The following is a 16,991-nucleotide window of genomic DNA, read 5'->3' as shown; positions in this document are numbered from 1 at the left end:
CAGTAGAATAATGGGGTGGTTCCTTTGATGTATTTCTTACTTCACTAGAGATTTTGATTTCCTCAGATCAACACGTGAATGGTTTCGCTTTTGAACAGGAACTCACATGAAAGTAAGTGCGCGAAGTCAATAACATTTCGGACAAGAAATCAGTAAGGAATACGTTTAAGAAACACTAAATTTATTCTTCAACCTCATCTGTAAACAAACTTACAAATTATGCAAGCGTGATAAAGAGAAACTTTTTTTCATACAATTTGACAATGGGAGTTCCAAAGGCCTATTCAATATTTTGAATTACTAGATTTTCATATCCTTCGTGGATCTCAAATATAAATCATATTATACCATATACTGCTATAAAAAAATTATAATACCGTAAAACTTCGAATTGAAGACCTGGGCTTTTTTTGTCTTTTCTTATTCTTTTTCTTTTTTTTTTTGCCATATGTGGATGTGCTTCTTTTCGAGATAGGCTACTTTGCAAAGTAAAAGAGGGAGGATTCTTTTCAAAATAAATGCTGTAAATTTTGAGAATTACTACAATATAAAACAATAAATATGAAATATGGGCACTGTAACATCAATCTGTATCATGTAGTTTATTAACCGGCATAAATCACCTAAACTACTGAAACCAAGCGTGTTTTAAATTTATTTTTTTTTTTAAATTCATGTACAGTGTATGTACTGTACTATCTCGAAAAGAGGTCCATGCTATCTTGAAAAGAAGCCCATGGGCTTCTTTTCGAAATGGGTTTCTTTTCGTCGTTACTTTTGCAAACTAAAGAGGGGACTTAAATTCGAGATTGGCTTCTTCTCGAAATTAAGCCAATTGGGCTTCTATTCGAGATTTTACAGTTCTCAAAGTTAGGCCTATACATTTTGATAAGTTTAGAGTTAACATGTCAAACACTTAACATATTTAAATTCAATTGGCCTCTACATTTTACGGCACCTGAACACAAATCTTAAGCCACATTTACACTAGACACGATTACGACACGACAACGACATATCATCACATAGTTTGTATTCTCACTGCACGCATCTGTATCGTGTCGTTGTCGTGTCGTAATCGTGTCTAGTGTAAATGCAGCTTCAGACAAAGACATATTCTGAGTATAACTGAAGTCCAATATTTCTTCAACTAGGTGTATTATTACATTTTTCATTTCTTTACAAAATATGATACTTCTAAAAAATAGTTTCAAAACTTCATAGGTAACATTTTATTACCATTACAAATTAACACTGTGCAGTTACCGCCAGTTCCAGTCGACTAGATTAAATACCATCGAACCCAAATATTTCAGTATTTCACGAAACCTTAACTACGAACATACATATACCATTTCTTTAGTTTTTGGGTTGCAGGCCAACTATGTTGTATATAGCTATGACGTGCACAAGAGGCAAAATTGCGAACAACGATCAAGAGATATCGTGCTACAGGGACCGACTGTCCACGCAATACATATTGGCTCCTACATTTATTGAAGCCTGGTATCAACAGAATCGCTACACAGTCGCTACAACTTTTCACTGCGATTATTGCACTGCGTAGCTGTCCCTGACACAACCGGGAATGCTCCTTGATTCAACTAACCAATCAGCGTCGCCAAAGGAGTCGGCGATAGCGTGCAGCGATTTTATGGAAACTAGCCTTTACATTTCGTATAGCAAAACATGTTCTGTCCTCCTTTTAAAAAAATCTCTGTTTATTTCTTCAGCACCGTAATATTTGTAGCTCAACAATGAATGACTGTTGGACGACTTCTCTAACGAATTTCTTACAAAAAACTATATGAATCTAAATGAATAAGTTTACTTTTTCAATACTCTGTTAACTCCGTGTATTACATAACATCACTGTCTAAAGGTTCAATGGTGCTACATCGTATTCGTCGTTTTCCAATGTCAGGTCCAAGGGGTCAGATTTCGGCTTCATATCTAACTCAATGACGACTTTCTTGAAATCAGAAAAATAGCTGATGAAAAAAGTTAAAATGGCGGCTCCGAGGAACCACTCACTGAATGTGCTCACCAGATGCGCAGCATAACCCTAAAGACAAAATGATAATCGAAATTAAGTCAAAAACTCATACTACGAAATAAGGACATTCAAGAGGCAGTAGCAAGCACAAATATTGTCGTAAAAAAGGTTACAATGAAAGTCATCATCACCGATATCATGATCATTTCAGCCTAAATGCAGGACGAATGCCTCCACAATCTTAAACCATCTATCCGGCTTTCGGCCTTCCCCGCCGTCGAGTAATGGCCCTGTTCTTAAAATCCATTCAGTGACAAACAAGTGCCAAAATAACATAAATGATGAGAAAAATAAGATAATATCTAAAATTTTTAAATATAATGACATGGTTTATCTGTGAGTTTTAATATTATATACCTACAAATCATTGTTTGACAATAGTCAACTCGACAGGTAGGCAAAGTGCGGCCCGACAATGATTTTTTTCGGCCAGCGAAAATAAATTAAAAACTGTATGTGTGCAGCCCGCCAACCATCTATGGTTAGAAAAGCCCTTGTTTTTTTCACGACCCGACACCAATCATCTGTAAAAGGTAATATTAAAACTGAGGCATAAAGCGGCATAAAACTCCGGTGCATGAAGGTTTTTGGAAGCGCATGGAAACATGAAAGTTGGGGTGTGGCCCTCAGTGTTCAATCAAAAATTTACTTTGGCCCTCCGACCAAATTTTATGCCCACCATTGGCCTAGTGGGTCAGGTTCGTCTATTTCTGAGTTATCAGTTCCCCTGGTTAGGCTATGAAACAGCATTTTAAAGAGTGGATCAAAATGGGCCTGAAGGAAGGACCCGAAAATGTATAAAAATAGCTTTAAAAACTTCATTAAAAGGAACTTAGATTTTGGATTGAAAAAAAAGACGAAGACAAGAATAACAATGTTTTTTACATTAAGCAACATTTTACAAGATAGATCAATTATGTATCAATATTTTAGAGGGCGATCAAAACTAAAATGAAATATTTTGTTTTCATTTGGCCTCCAGAGGTTCATCACATGAATTACGTATCTTTCATTAAACGTGAATATTATACTGCAAGAACGTTATCATAACAAATTACGAAGAAATAAATTAGCTTTGAATACAATATATAAAAGTACATGCAAGTTTCAAGAGTTGTATGATCAGTAATGGCAATGCGTTTATCTTCATTACACATCATATGCCAAAACAATAATTGGTTTAGAACTGTATGCCCACATGGGGCAAAACCTGACAAAATTCCAGAAAAGGTCAAACTTTAACTAGGTCTTATCTAAGTTATGTAATAAAGAAAAACAATGGTAAAATGAAATGCTGTACGTTAAGTTTCAATGTGGCGGTAACCCAATCAGAATCATAGGAAACTATAATGAAGGTTAGAAAATCTCGAATGATTTGAACTCCTATATATAATAATTGAGGTGGGCATGTCTTGTAAGCAATTCAGAAAATGTAGCTAAGCAAAGGTCTCATAAGGCAATCTCCGTATTGTACCAAAATTGGCATGAAAATAATATTTAAACTTTTCTATATATTATTACGCCCTCTTGTAGTTTCAACTGCACATACTTTACATGTCAAAGGTCAAGGTATATAAACTAACAATTCGTAGTTTCAACTGAACATAACTGTCAAAGGTCAAGGAATATAAACTAACAATTTATATAGCTCACTGTGTACATTATACAGCTTCTTCTGATAACAAAATTTACCTACCATAATAAGGATCAAGAACTGTTAAACTAATCCTTGACTTTTGACATATGCAAGTGCAATTGAAACATCAAGAAGTTTCATTTAAACTATGAATTAAATATCCATGTGTTAAAATCTATTTTCAAGTTTTATAACTTATTTCATTTAAAGCTTGGAAATGTATATGACATTCAAATGGGATTAATTTAAAGTGTATTTATTAATAAAGAATAAATTTGTACACTTTCAATATGATGATAACATGACAAAACTGTGGGGCTTCAGAACATGTTTTTTTTTTAAACTTATTTTAAGGAGATTTCCGTAGGGATTAAGAGTTTCCTCCCATCTGTAAAATGCAAATGCTTCTCCTTTTTTTTTTTACCCATCCTGTTATTTGTGAAACTATTCATTACTCATTACAAATTGAAACAAGTAGAATACATACAGTATTTGACAAACAATCTTACTCCTTCTACTTGTACTGAATCCTAAATCCTTTAATTAAATAACATTCATGATAGTATTGTAATTATATGAAAAGATAAAGTTTTACAAACTTGGTTAGTTGAGTTATCTACCATAAAACATTGGGATATCTTTTGTAGGACCCTTGGAATGGGCTTCTTTTCGAGATGAGTTTCTTTTCGAGATTACTTTTGCAAACTAAAAACTTCTTTTCAAAATTAATGCTGTAAATTTTGGAATTTTCTACTATATACAACATTTTTCAACTATGGAATTTGAAATTATGTTTGTATTTTTTAAATTTTAACCATGCTATTGCTAGTACAATGCTATCATATATAGTAATAACATCAGTATGATTGTGTATCTTGAAAGGAGTCCAGGAGCCCATATTATCATGGGCTTAGCTTTGAGATTTCTTTTGCAAACTGAAGATTGGGGGGATGCCTTCTTTTTTTTTCGAGATGGACTTCTTCTCGATAGTAAATCCATGGAGTTTGTGGTATATGCTTAAAGTTAAAATGTCTCCTGGAAAGGGGATCAAGATCAACTATAGCCTTAAGATATATTGTTTCCACGATTCACAGAAAAAAGTTTCTCTGAATATGGGTGTGCAAAGGAGAGGTTCCACTTTAGTTTCCTAGAGATATTGCTGCTTCTTGCATCATAGACTCCAGTTCGAACTCAACTAGCATCGGTTGTTAATTAAAGCCACTCAACAGCCGAACACCCTTTTTGAGCAAACCCCCTCTTAAAAAAACCAAGCCACCACCCCCCACCATTTTCATCAAAAAGTATCCAAAAATGATGATTAAATTGACCTCCAGGGGGCTTTGCCACTGACCCCTACAACAGCTCTTGTCCAGGACTTAGGGCCTGAGTTGTTTGAATTCTGGTTGAGTTGATTGTGCTTGAACTGATTTTTCTCACTAAAGCAGATTTCGTCATTTGTATTTATATTTGTTCAGCATTATTACAAGATGGCTTAGAGTTCATCTCTATATCTGGGGCCGATGCAGGATTTGGCGTTCGGGGTGCGAGAGAAAACTTTAAGAATATGGACCTCTAGCCTCTAGGTGCTGGAAATTACACTCTCATACCGTAAAATTCTTACCGGTACTATGCCTATGTTCGTATCAACATTACAATACAAGAATTATTTTTCTTGGGTGTTCCACTCGTATCGTCTGCACCTCCCACACCCCCAACATTTGCCCCAGTTATATGTCAATGTATATATTTTATTACTTGAATTACATAAATTTTGTAGCTCAAAATATATACATAAATTTGATAAATACATATTAATTCATAGATTTTTATGGTACACATTTAACAATAAAGCTACTTTTTAGACTTTATCTCTATTTTGTATTACTGTACATAATATATAATACATAAATTTAATAGATAACCTTATAATAGTAATACATAACTTCTACTCATATATTTTAAAATACAGTTTTAATTTTGTAACATGTCAGTTAACATTACAGTTTTGTTTTTATGTAGTGTTTTGTAATAATTTGAGATATACTGTAGTGTAGGTTGTTTTTCAGCGTCATTTTTAATGTAGTGTATTAAAAGAGACACTTCAAAGATTATATATTATGTTTAATTAGTTTATTAATTTATACATTTTTAGAATACTGTAAAAAAAAAATGAGAAAACAATGAAGAACAATATGTACAGTACACACACTACTACAAAAAACATGGTTAAATAAATAATAAGTGGAAGTGGTTATTGGTGCAGCGGGAAAAGTTTGGTACCCCAACCTCAAGGTCAGGCTTTCCCTCGCTGTGCACTTTGCTATTGTGTCCTTGAGCAAAGACTCTTTATTTGTGTTGCTTCACTTCACCCAGGAGTATAAATGGAAATAACCTGGTGAGGTTTCCTGCTACGGCGCAAATATGGCAGTAACAATTACTGTAAAGCATGTGGACCAAATGACCAGAGAAAACTTCGTAAGGAAGGCACTATATAAATACCAAGAAATAAATAAATAAAATAAACCAATAAATACTTACACCATCTTCTTTGTTCCACTGGAAAGTGTCATTGTGAACGTGGTGTTTTTCCCATTGCCTTGAGGCTGCAATCTCCGCCATATAAGCTGACAAATTAATTAAGGTATTACAAAAATATGCATTCATCAGTAATACCATATTTACAATACAGTACCGTAATTGCTTGAATAAGCACAACAGCGCTCATAAATTTTTTGGAGACTTCAGTGCAGTGCTTATTCGAGGGCTGCACTTATAAAAAAAAATATTGGCCTGGCGCTTTCCATGCCTGTTCCCATGTTACCTATCTCACATATTCCCGTAGTTCAATAGGCCTATCACAGGTCCTACGTCACTGTAAATAAAAGTTTATAAAGAAATGCTTGTGTCTTCATTGTGTTATTTATTCATGTTAACACTGTATACATTGTATTTAAAACTCTGTTTCTCAAAGTGTTTCATTACACATAAGGAAATACTCTCGATTAAGCACCGCGGCACTTATTTAAGAACGGCACTTAACAAAAAAAATTATGTTTGGTTTGGCGCTTATTCGAACATTTTAAGGTATGTTTAAAAATATGTTATCAGGGGTGGATCAAGAGAAATATCTGGGTAGGGGATGTGAAATTTATGAAGTAACGAGCCAATGGGGAGGAAGGCGTAGGATGTGTTTCTCTTTTTCCTCTCCTTTTGGTGAGAGGGAGGATTAATTCCCCCTCGAGCCTCCCACCCTTCAACCCTGATCCGCCCCTGATAACTATGGCACACAGGCAGCCAAACTTACTGTATTAATTGTATAGCCAATATTTTAATGTCTGTACCTGCTGCAGTAACTCTTCTTCCAAAGTGAAACATAATATATGCAAAAGACCCTGTTTGTGAGGACAGTGTAATATAAATAAACTTTTATATTATCAATATAACTATTATAGTATTCCAGATCACCAACAACATTGTAGTATATTATTTAGAGAGGGCAGTAAGTAAGAATTATAGAGTAAAATAAAACACTGGCATAAAGAAAAGCATATGAGCTTAAAATACATCTTGCACTGAAGAATGGATTATGTAATATGTCTCATCCTACTATGTACTCTCCCTAAATGTATCATTTTCCATTTCTATTTTTATATGAAATACTAGGTACCACATGGTATCACTAAACTGCAAGTTTTAGATATCTAAATGGGTGGAAATCTACTTTTATGATGTACTTAGAAACAATAAAGAAAGAGCAAGTTATCTATATATTATAAAAGGATACTTGAGAACACTAAAGCGATGCCAGATATGGTTAAAAATAGCCGAAACCTGCACTGAGCTAAACTGGTGAATTGTGGGCAAATCTTGTAAGAGATCCATGTGTGAATACCGGCGTAAATAACGAATCCAATAAATGCTGTGCACGCACCAATCATGTGAACTACTAGAACTGCTTTATCCTGAAAAAATAATTTAAACACTTCATAAATTCTTAATAATATTATTTTGTTGTACAAACATCAATGGAATAATATTAGTAAATGAATTTGTGAAGTTCATTTATTTATTATATTAACTTGCAACTTTACTAAACTTAGAGAGCAGCTTAATAAGATGAAGGCAAAAAATGGAAGAAGAAGACACTTAAATTATAATGGGGTACAGCAAGTGACAAGGCTAAATATGAAATGAAAATGGGCCAGTGGGAAAGAGACCCGATTTCAAAACAAAACTTATCTAATAATGTACGTGTAAATTCATCATCATTCAAATGAAAATAAAATTTGAACAAAATTAAATTAATTATAGAGATGATGACAATGATGATAATATATAGTGCAGGGGCGGATCCAGAAATGTCCAAAAGGGGGGGCCGGAAGGTGGGGGGCCGAAAGTTGGGCCAATTGAGACAACACTGTCGTAGGGGGTCCGGGGCATGCCCCGCGAAATTTCTGTGTTCTAGACGCCCGAACATAACATTTGAGGCATTCTGGGCTATCATTTTTTTCTTTTTCTCTCTTTTTTTTCTTTTTTTTTCTTTTTTTTACCTCCCAAAAGGGGGGGCCGGGGCCGGGCCGGCCCCCCCCCTAAATCCGCCCCTGTAGTGAGAAGGGGTGAAATTTAAGCGGTAGGCCCCTATTGATGGACTGTCTTTACAATTAAAGTCAATTAATAGAACTGTATTGACAGTTCTCAGCTTGTATCAACCAGTGTTTTACAAATTTACTGTTTGTACGTGATAACATTTTTAAAAACTTGAAAAATTTAATTTGGTAATAAAACATGTAAATCAGTATTAACTGAATTCTTTTAATCTGCAACTCATAAAAAGTTATTAATTTAATAACAATTTTGAATAAGATACTATCAAATTTCATTCATGTTGCGTAAAATAAGGGCTGTTTCACTTGAAGGTAAATGAAGGTATTTGTTAATTCTATGTAAGCAATTTTAATTTTCTTTTTCAATTTTTGGTTTTTCCATAATGTACCACAGATGGTATACCTTTAATGTTACTAAAATTAAGTTAATGGGAAACGAAATTGAAAATCCAAGTAATTATCTTGTTATCATGGAGGACTTTAAATAAGATGAAGTGGAAATGAATCATGAATGTTACTCACCTAAATACAACTGTACTAAAAAAACATTAACTCATCAAACAATTTACAAAAATGCAACTATAGTTAAATTGAAAATGACTATTGGTTCAGTTAAATCTTTTGAACAGGTATGTCAAAATGTAAAACTATAAATAACTTGTTTGAAATGACAACGTGTTAACTTTAGTTTTATCATTGCATAGGATTAGATTTATTCGGTGTGAGCACCAAAGGACAGCCCGCGAAAGCCCAAAAGACATATTTCTAGTGGGGTCCTTCTGTGATGCTTAGACACTACTACTTTTTAGCTCCAATGAGGAGCTCTAGAAACACTCTGCTGATTGATCAACAGATTTTTCTCAGATCTACTGCCTCTATTATACTGCCCTCATGAGGCTGATTAAATAGTTGATTGATTAATACATCTTTTTAGCTCTACTGCCTCTATTATACTGCCCTCATGAGGCTGATTAAATAGTTGATTGAATAATACATCTTTTTTAGCTCTACTGCCTCTATTATACTGCCATCATGAGAAGCTCTGGAAACACTCGGATGATTGATTAATAGTTGATATAGATCTTTAAGCTCTACTGCCTCTATTATACTGCTTTAATTGGAGCTTTCGAGATTACGAGAACTTGAGTGTACTGCATTTTAACATCGATAAAAGCGATATTGCGAAGGGAAGCAACAACTTTAACATCTATTTCTAAAGACGCTGCACTTTTTATACTTCCATTTCAGCCCTCCAGCTGAAAAACAGGGAGTGCAGCAGATGGAATTGTACTGATCGGCCGTTCTGTGGCAAAACAATGCAACTTGAAATTTTCACTTTCGGAGAAAAATAGAGTTCAAGATTGCAACTTATTAATAAATTGTCATACCCTTTTAAAATTTTGCGGGATTGTATATCTATATACATTGTGATTATGTGTAAAATTTTATTTACAATCATTTGTTTATACTGCAAAGAAATTAGTGATATCCACAGATACGTTGTTATGCCTTGGCAACATGTCAGGTTTGGTATTGTTGCAAGTGCAACATATTTTTGGAATTTATCATGTTTGGGGCAATCATATGCATTATATAGCTTGTTCATGTACATCGCTGTTAAGATTAGAAAACCAATAACCAATTGATTTCACCTTGCCAAACTCCATCAGCTCAAAACAATTTTTGAATGCCATTCCGAGGCAAAACAACGTATCGTCATCGCAGATACGTTGTTTTGCCCCATGATCTTGTACTTACGTTCTTTACCATGGAAAATCACTACATTTTAACTTTTGTGCTTAAAGATAGGTGGTACTATCTCCAAAACGACTCATTGTTGTTGAGACCTGAAATTTTCACAGGTAATTCAGACGTGTTTAATATACTCCCAAATGACATTATCTCAAGATCGACAAAAATGCCTTACGTTGTTTTGCCTCGGGACGGCCGTGATTACCATAGGTTACTCAATAAAGGGTGGGAGAATAACCATAAATCGCTGTCACTATGCTGAATTCCTTATGTGTGGTCCGCAAATACCGTAGCAGCCATAAAGAGGCATTTAGTAGCTTCATACTCACAAAATTTAACAATAAAATGGGGCTGAAATAAACCATAACATCGGTGTAATGCCTATTCTTTCAAAAGAAGCAGATATATATTTGAACCTCCATTTTAAGTCTTATCAAAAATGACTGACCAAACTCTGGCCCCCGGGCCAAGGGAGTGGCTTGAACCAGCACCGATGTTAAGGCTGTACTTAGCGGTGCCCCTGCCATACCACTCAGCCACTCAAGCCGCCCAACAATAGTTCTCCAAAGTTAGTTAAATGGCCAAGCAGTTAGCAAGGGCACTGCAACCTACAGCCTAATATCGGTGCTGGTTCGAACAGCACGCTCATATATGGTTCTTGTGGTAGAACAGGTCTTCAAGGATAAGGACTATAAACCGTAGGCCCAGTGTATACAATGGTTCGCTGGTACAGACAGCACCTGTGGTGGACAAAGAGAGATGCTGGTACCGGGTAGCACGGACACGAAGGGACACTTAGGGGCGAAGAAAGTCCACATATAAAGCGCCATGAGCATCAAATTTGATGGATACCGATGCTATATAAAACTACACTATTATTATTATTATTATTATTATTATTATCTACACTGGTTTATTTAGATGGCTGAACCATGCTGCTAACTGATACTTACCTGAAAATTTGCAACAACACTTAAACCCAATGCTGCACATATAGCAATTAATATTCCTATTTTGTTCCAAAATCCAAAAGCTTTTGTCATCTTTAGTCTCAACTCCTCCATCTGTTTGTATCTGATCCAAGCAGAGGCCAACACTGGAATATTAAAAATGAAAACATTTGATTTGGTTTTAGAATGAAAACACAATATAAGATTTTGCATTTTTGGGTTTCAAAAGTCTTCATAAAAGTAATATGAAATTAGCACAAATTCGATGTCTTTATCTGGTATTCAGGTATAATAATTTCATTTTCTTAAGTCTATTTCTATATTTAATTTTTGCACCTTCAACAGGTGAAAGTCACTAAAGATAAAACATATCTGTAAAAAAGCAACTAGGTAAAGGTAATGTTAAAAAAACAGGTATTTTAACATTTTTGAGTTAAGACAAAATCATTTTCAAAAACTTGAATGTTGCTCTAGTCTTAGTTATAGTTCATTCAATAGAGGGCAGTGTAACTTTTATAGATAATTCAACATCTGTTGGAATTATAGTTGGAAGGAGTTGTCAAGCAAACTTTTCGAAGGTATAGAGTTAATGATTCTTTTTCTTTTTAGGTGGCCTAATTTGAAATTGTTCATGCAGTCATAAAGTTGCATTCATATAGATAAAGATCTACAGTACCAGACATTAATATATTCAAAAAGACTTACACAGCAATGCTGTCAGGTTCAGTAATTGACCAAAAACACAACTTTCTGGAGGTTTTCCACCAGTATCACTACAGAGAGAAAACCCAAGAGGCAATTATATATCCACACCAATTTTATCACAGTTTGATTTCTAGAATTAAATTATTTTAATCACCAAATCAGCAAACTACCATTTGTTGCAATTAAAAAATATTCAAAGAATTTTAACACTAAATGCATTTAAATTACAATAAAACAATGAGGATTACAAAAATTCCTATATAAAAAATCCTTGCACAATGCCAGCAAATGCACATAAAAATTACAAAACAGACATCAGTATGATCGACCCTTTCCAATCATCGGGCATTGTGGCAACGCCCAGTATAAAACTATAAATTGTAGTGTGGGGAATCACACAGACCATGATACTGTATAATACTGAGGGTCTACATATTTTGAAAAACTTATCCCCATGGGGGATGTTCCATACCAAAAATTATAATATTACTCTAATAATTGATGTTGGCAATACATTTCCAGGCTCGGTATGGTGAATCACTAGCCATGTCAGCCCTCAATGCAGTGCACCCATGTTGGCACAAAAAAAAAAAAAATTGGTGGGATAGTGCATTTTTCTTTCTACATAGAACTTCCAGGCTTACCTTATGTAAGGGAATATACTTTGAACATCGCCCCTGACAACAGCTATTGTGTAACTTGTGACAACCGTTGCTATGGATACTCCTGCCAAAGCTATAGAGACAAAAGACATCCCTTGCTGCTGAAAATAAGACACATCCATACTGCGCTTGTTTCTTTCTGTTCACTTTATCTCTGTAAGTGTGGAAATCAAATTTTGAACAAGAATTATTGTGATCAATATAAAAATACTCCTTACCATAACAACATTTGAGGCAAGTTGTGGTGAAAAAAAATTCATGTTAATGTTTTTTTCAATCTGAGTTAGTGATCTTTAAATGTAGAAATTTAGAAGCGTGTGGCACAGTGTGTAAGGTGTTGGACTTTCAATCTGAAGGTCAAGGGTTCAACATCAATGCTTGTCAAACTAATGTGTCCAAGATAATTTATCTGCTTTTGCCTCTTCAGTACCCAGGAGTATAAATAGGTACCTGGTAGGAGATGAATAATTTGGAATAAAATTGTGCTGCTTGCTAGCACACATAAGGAATACTTTGCACATTGGACTGTTTCTGCCTTCCATGACCAAGGAAAAAATCGCCTTTATCTGGGTATGTGTGCTATATAAATCCTATAATAAAAGAAAAACAAAATGAGGAGCCCTTTATCATTGAAATTGGATATCCAAGCCTTAATTAATTGGATAATTGGATGTAAATGTACAGCACTCTGTAAGGGTGCGTTGGGGCAAGAACGAAAAAAATTAGGGTCCTTATCGGTATTTTATCCGCGGGTGGTCTATCAGTTTGTGCTCGGCTTTCAAAAAACCATTAACCTCGGACGTAAAACCTAAGGTATTATGCAAATGATGAGTTTCTATCAAGTTGCCCTGGACCCTTGCATCACCCAATGCTGTAATTAAGAAACGAACATTGGTGTTGGTTTACTGCATAATGTTGTCTCAAAATCAAGTAATGAAATGCCTGAAGTCTCGAAGCAGCTACAACAATAAGCTTCATAAAGCATACACTGCAAACAAACAAACCAATAAATCGCAGATGTGCATTTTGGACGTATAAACCATGAATAAACTTTCATTTGTTTGACAATGATAGTTTTAAAAACAGAAAATTACTATCATTGTTAAACGAATAAGCAGTATTGCCGGGATCATGTATGTATGTGGTGGACATACAGTATGTAATGATGTAACAATCTGGAATCTAGGCTAACCCTCTGTTAAAATAATTTATTTTATTGAGCTTTTCAGTTTTGTTTTTGAAAATAAACTGTAAAAGAAGGAGAGATCATGAAAATTTAAACAGACTTTACTTCCTGGCACATGTTAAAGCAATTAAAGAATAAAAAATTGATAAAAAATGCTCCCTGCTGCTAACCATGCCGCTTTTGCTCCAAAACACTGCAAATTGCAGCGTTGGATTAGCAGCAAATATCAGCTATTAGAACTAGAAATTGCAGTTTCCAGATTTATTCCGTGTCAGACTCCACAAAAAACTCGCCCAAACGTGCCCTTGGGTCGATAAAGATGATCTTGTGTAATCGCCTTCAAAGGTTCTTTGTGCAAATACTTTAATGGTTTGTTGGTCAATACCAGACTTTGGGATATGATCAATTAGATAAATTACCTGTTGATTATACTTACCGTTTTTTAATTTATGTTGCATTTTTTTGAGCTCTCATATTTTAGTAGGCATTGGCGTATCTAGGGGGGTGCACATGCCCTTCTAAAAATTACTCGCCGTCGCTTGCCCCCCAAAAAAGTAGTAAAAAATAACCTAAAATCACCTTATTTTGCGAGTTGGCACCCTCAACTGATCAAGACTTTTAGATACGTCACTGCGAGTAGGGGATTACCTCAGTGTACTGGTCCTTACAGCCCCTGTTACCCAGCACTTACGGACCTTTAAGTCTTTTGCAGGATGTACTACGTAACATATTCATCCCACTACTGGGAAATTCCATGGCTACATGGAACGTATATAACATTGTGAATACACAGTATAGCAAAAAACATTTAGACATTTTTACTGATAGTGAAAATAACATTAATAATCATGATATAATAATAATAATAATAATAATAATAATAATAATAATAATAATAATAATAATAAATACTAATCAATAATAGTTAAATACTTAGATGATAATAATATTATTTGTATAATATACTGTATCAGTATCGGCAGTGAGGGATTTTTATTTCCAAAACTAGAAAACTCGTACCAACCAATATGGAATCTATTTTTAAAATTTACAAGAATGTTTCATTGTATTCCGATTAACCTGAAATTTAAGCAATTTAATCATATTGGTAAAGCAGGAAAATGCACCAGACTAATAGTCAAATAAGCACTGCAACAATGATACAGAACACAACAATTTCCTGCAGGCTAAGTTGAACATCAATTTTTCCTGTATTAAAAGAAATACAGTCTACTGTTTTCATATCATTCTAATTTTCGATTGAAAACCTGTAATTCTTGTGATGGTTTTTTGTATATTGTAATCTTAATTGCTCAATTTTCTAATTTGTGTATATTCTTGAATTGTATATTTTGTATATATGCATGGTGAAGTAATATACAAACACACAAGGATAAACCATCAGCACAGTCAGCCAGGAGTTTATCGCATCCTGTGTGAATGCGGAAATGTTTACATTGGTGAAACAGGATGAGATCTCTGTACTAGGCTCAAGGAACACCAAGGCCATGCCAGGAGAGGGGAACAACAAAAATCGTGTATAGTCATTCACACCCACAGTCAACAACACCGTGTACACTGGGACAAAGGCGAACTAATGGCCACTGTACCATCTTGGCACTCCAGAAGGACCAGAGAAGCCACAGAAATTCACAAACACAATACAGTACATCAAGATATCGGATCTATCATTAGCGATATTTGCCTGACCGTGTTTAATTGGACCTAGCCAAGCAGCTCAGCTTTTCCCGCCTCACTGGAACTATGCCTTTGTTTTTGGTCGTTCCCAACCCCCTTTCTGCAGATATTATTCTGAAGACGATTGAAGCAACTCAATCGAAACGTTGAGACTTTCTCAACTAGAACAGTTCTTTTCTTTCTACGTGGTGTACCGCAAGCTTAAACATATATTGTATATTTTTGTAAATGCATAAATTTCTTATTCCTAATGTGCTTTCATTTGTTTAATACTGTAATGTCAATTTTTTAAAAAAATCTATTTTTGTACAGCGCTTTAGTCTCTCAGAAAAGCGCTTTATAGAGTAAATCAAAATAAATAAATAAATGAATAAATAAATAATTTATTTAAATACTACAAACAAAGTGAGCAGGTCCATGTTTACTGACATATTTCAAATTGAAAAAGACCAATTTTGCATAAGGGCACATAGAAAATATTATTAGATTATCACTCTTTTTGTTTTAAATTGATGAGGGAGGGCAGTTTTTTTCTTTTTTTCTTTTTTTTAATCGTTACAATAAATTATTTCGCTTTTGTTTTTATCGATGAGGGAGGGACTTTTTATATTTGGCCTGTACCTGGGCCTGTAATAGAAATATTGCATAAAAACTAGTTTAATTTTATAGTTTTTTAAAGAAAATGTATTTAAAGTCACAGAATTAGATTGTTATTTTATGCTGTTGAAATAATTGATGGGGGCAAAAAGAATTTTTTTTTATTCCCGCATTAATATTTTCCGAAATTTTAATGCGGGCGGGAGTGATAATCTAATAAATTTTTCAATTTGCACTAAATAATTGTGCACAATACATTGTATATTAAATCGATAAAATATTTTCTTTTTATAATTTATATTTTTTTACTTCTACTTCTATAGACTAACATCCTACCAGCAGATAACACTTCATTCAAATATATATATATATATATATCAGTGAATAGAATACATTATAATGAGATGATAAGTGCGAGTATATATTTTAGAAGAAAAAAAGTGACATCAGTCAGGTCTATATAATTGTACTCATTTCTCTATTTTCTGGATAAATATATATACCATACGTCCTTCTTCCCCCTCAGTCAGAACATCTGTACCCAGGCGGCAATCAATGGTGGACAAAAAGCAAGCAAGGGATATCCTGCTTCTTTTGTTTAAACCAGCTATTGCAAGTGCACTGCTAGGCCCCCTTTAAAATTCCCCTGACTAAAAACTAGGGAGATGCTGAACCCACCCTACCTAGCTAGGTACTAGGTAGGCTATGTTGTGGCTTCGCAACGGTCTAAAATAATATTATGATGGCTGTAAAAAGAGCAAATTTATATCCAATTATATTCTTACCACACCCAGGAATTAACAAGCAAGTTTTCCGAACAGGCCTGGTTCTGCAATGCACTTTGGCTTAAGCTTTTTTCTCTTCTTTTGTAATATACTGTAACAATGAAATAGGCCTACCTGGGTATTTACTACCGTCACAAGACTACAGTAATGATGTAATAAAAGGTCATGCGGAAAGTTGTTAGGTTCAACCATTATTTATAGGGATGCAAATAATATTGTATTTATCCTTTTACCTAATTACTAGAAGTGAAACTTCTTCTTTAGTAAAGGAGAATACAAAAATAATACTAATTTATAGTAATTGTCGGAATTTCCATTTAGATATACATTTATATATGAATTTTATATTGCATTGTTAGT

General features: G+C 34.3%; 1 protein-coding gene across 1 annotated transcript; it reads right to left on the bottom strand.

The window, feature by feature from the left end:
- Window positions 1–671: 671 nt before the first annotated feature.
- LOC117111910 (DNA damage-regulated autophagy modulator protein 1-like) lies at window positions 672–16,768 on the bottom strand. The gene is made up of 7 exons (XM_033254949.1): window positions 16,632–16,768; window positions 12,348–12,519; window positions 11,704–11,771; window positions 11,002–11,144; window positions 7,477–7,654; window positions 6,231–6,316; window positions 672–2,065 (listed from the first exon to the last, which is right to left on the bottom strand). Exons 2-7 carry the CDS (start codon window positions 12,485–12,487, stop codon window positions 1,877–1,879), a joined length of 804 nt encoding a protein of 267 aa, XP_033110840.1. The 5' UTR covers window positions 12,488–12,519; window positions 16,632–16,768; the 3' UTR covers window positions 672–1,876.
- Window positions 16,769–16,991: the final 223 nt, after the last annotated feature.

The sequence above is a fragment of the Anneissia japonica genome, unplaced genomic scaffold, assembly GCF_011630105.1.
Source record: "Anneissia japonica isolate Jap-2015-1 unplaced genomic scaffold, ASM1163010v1 scaffold7516_len108262_cov196, whole genome shotgun sequence".
NCBI classification, from domain to species: domain Eukaryota; kingdom Metazoa; phylum Echinodermata; class Crinoidea; order Comatulida; family Comatulidae; genus Anneissia; species Anneissia japonica.
This window is presented reverse-complemented; position numbering and strand designations above follow the sequence as displayed.

Bases quoted from the DNA above. Each gene is read 5' to 3' on its own strand.
- LOC117111910 (XM_033254949.1), bottom strand. From the start codon at position 12,487: ATGGATGTGTCTTATTTTCAGCAGCAAGGGATGTCTTTTGTCTCTATA. The intron at 7,655-11,001 runs GTAAGTATCAGT...TTATTTTTTCAG, and splicing joins GTGTTGTTGCAAATTTTCAG to GATAAAGCAGTTCTAGTAGT. The intron at 6,317-7,476 runs GTATCCTTTTAT...TTAATTTGTCAG, and splicing joins CATCGCTTTAGTGTTCTCAA to CTTATATGGCGGAGATTGCA.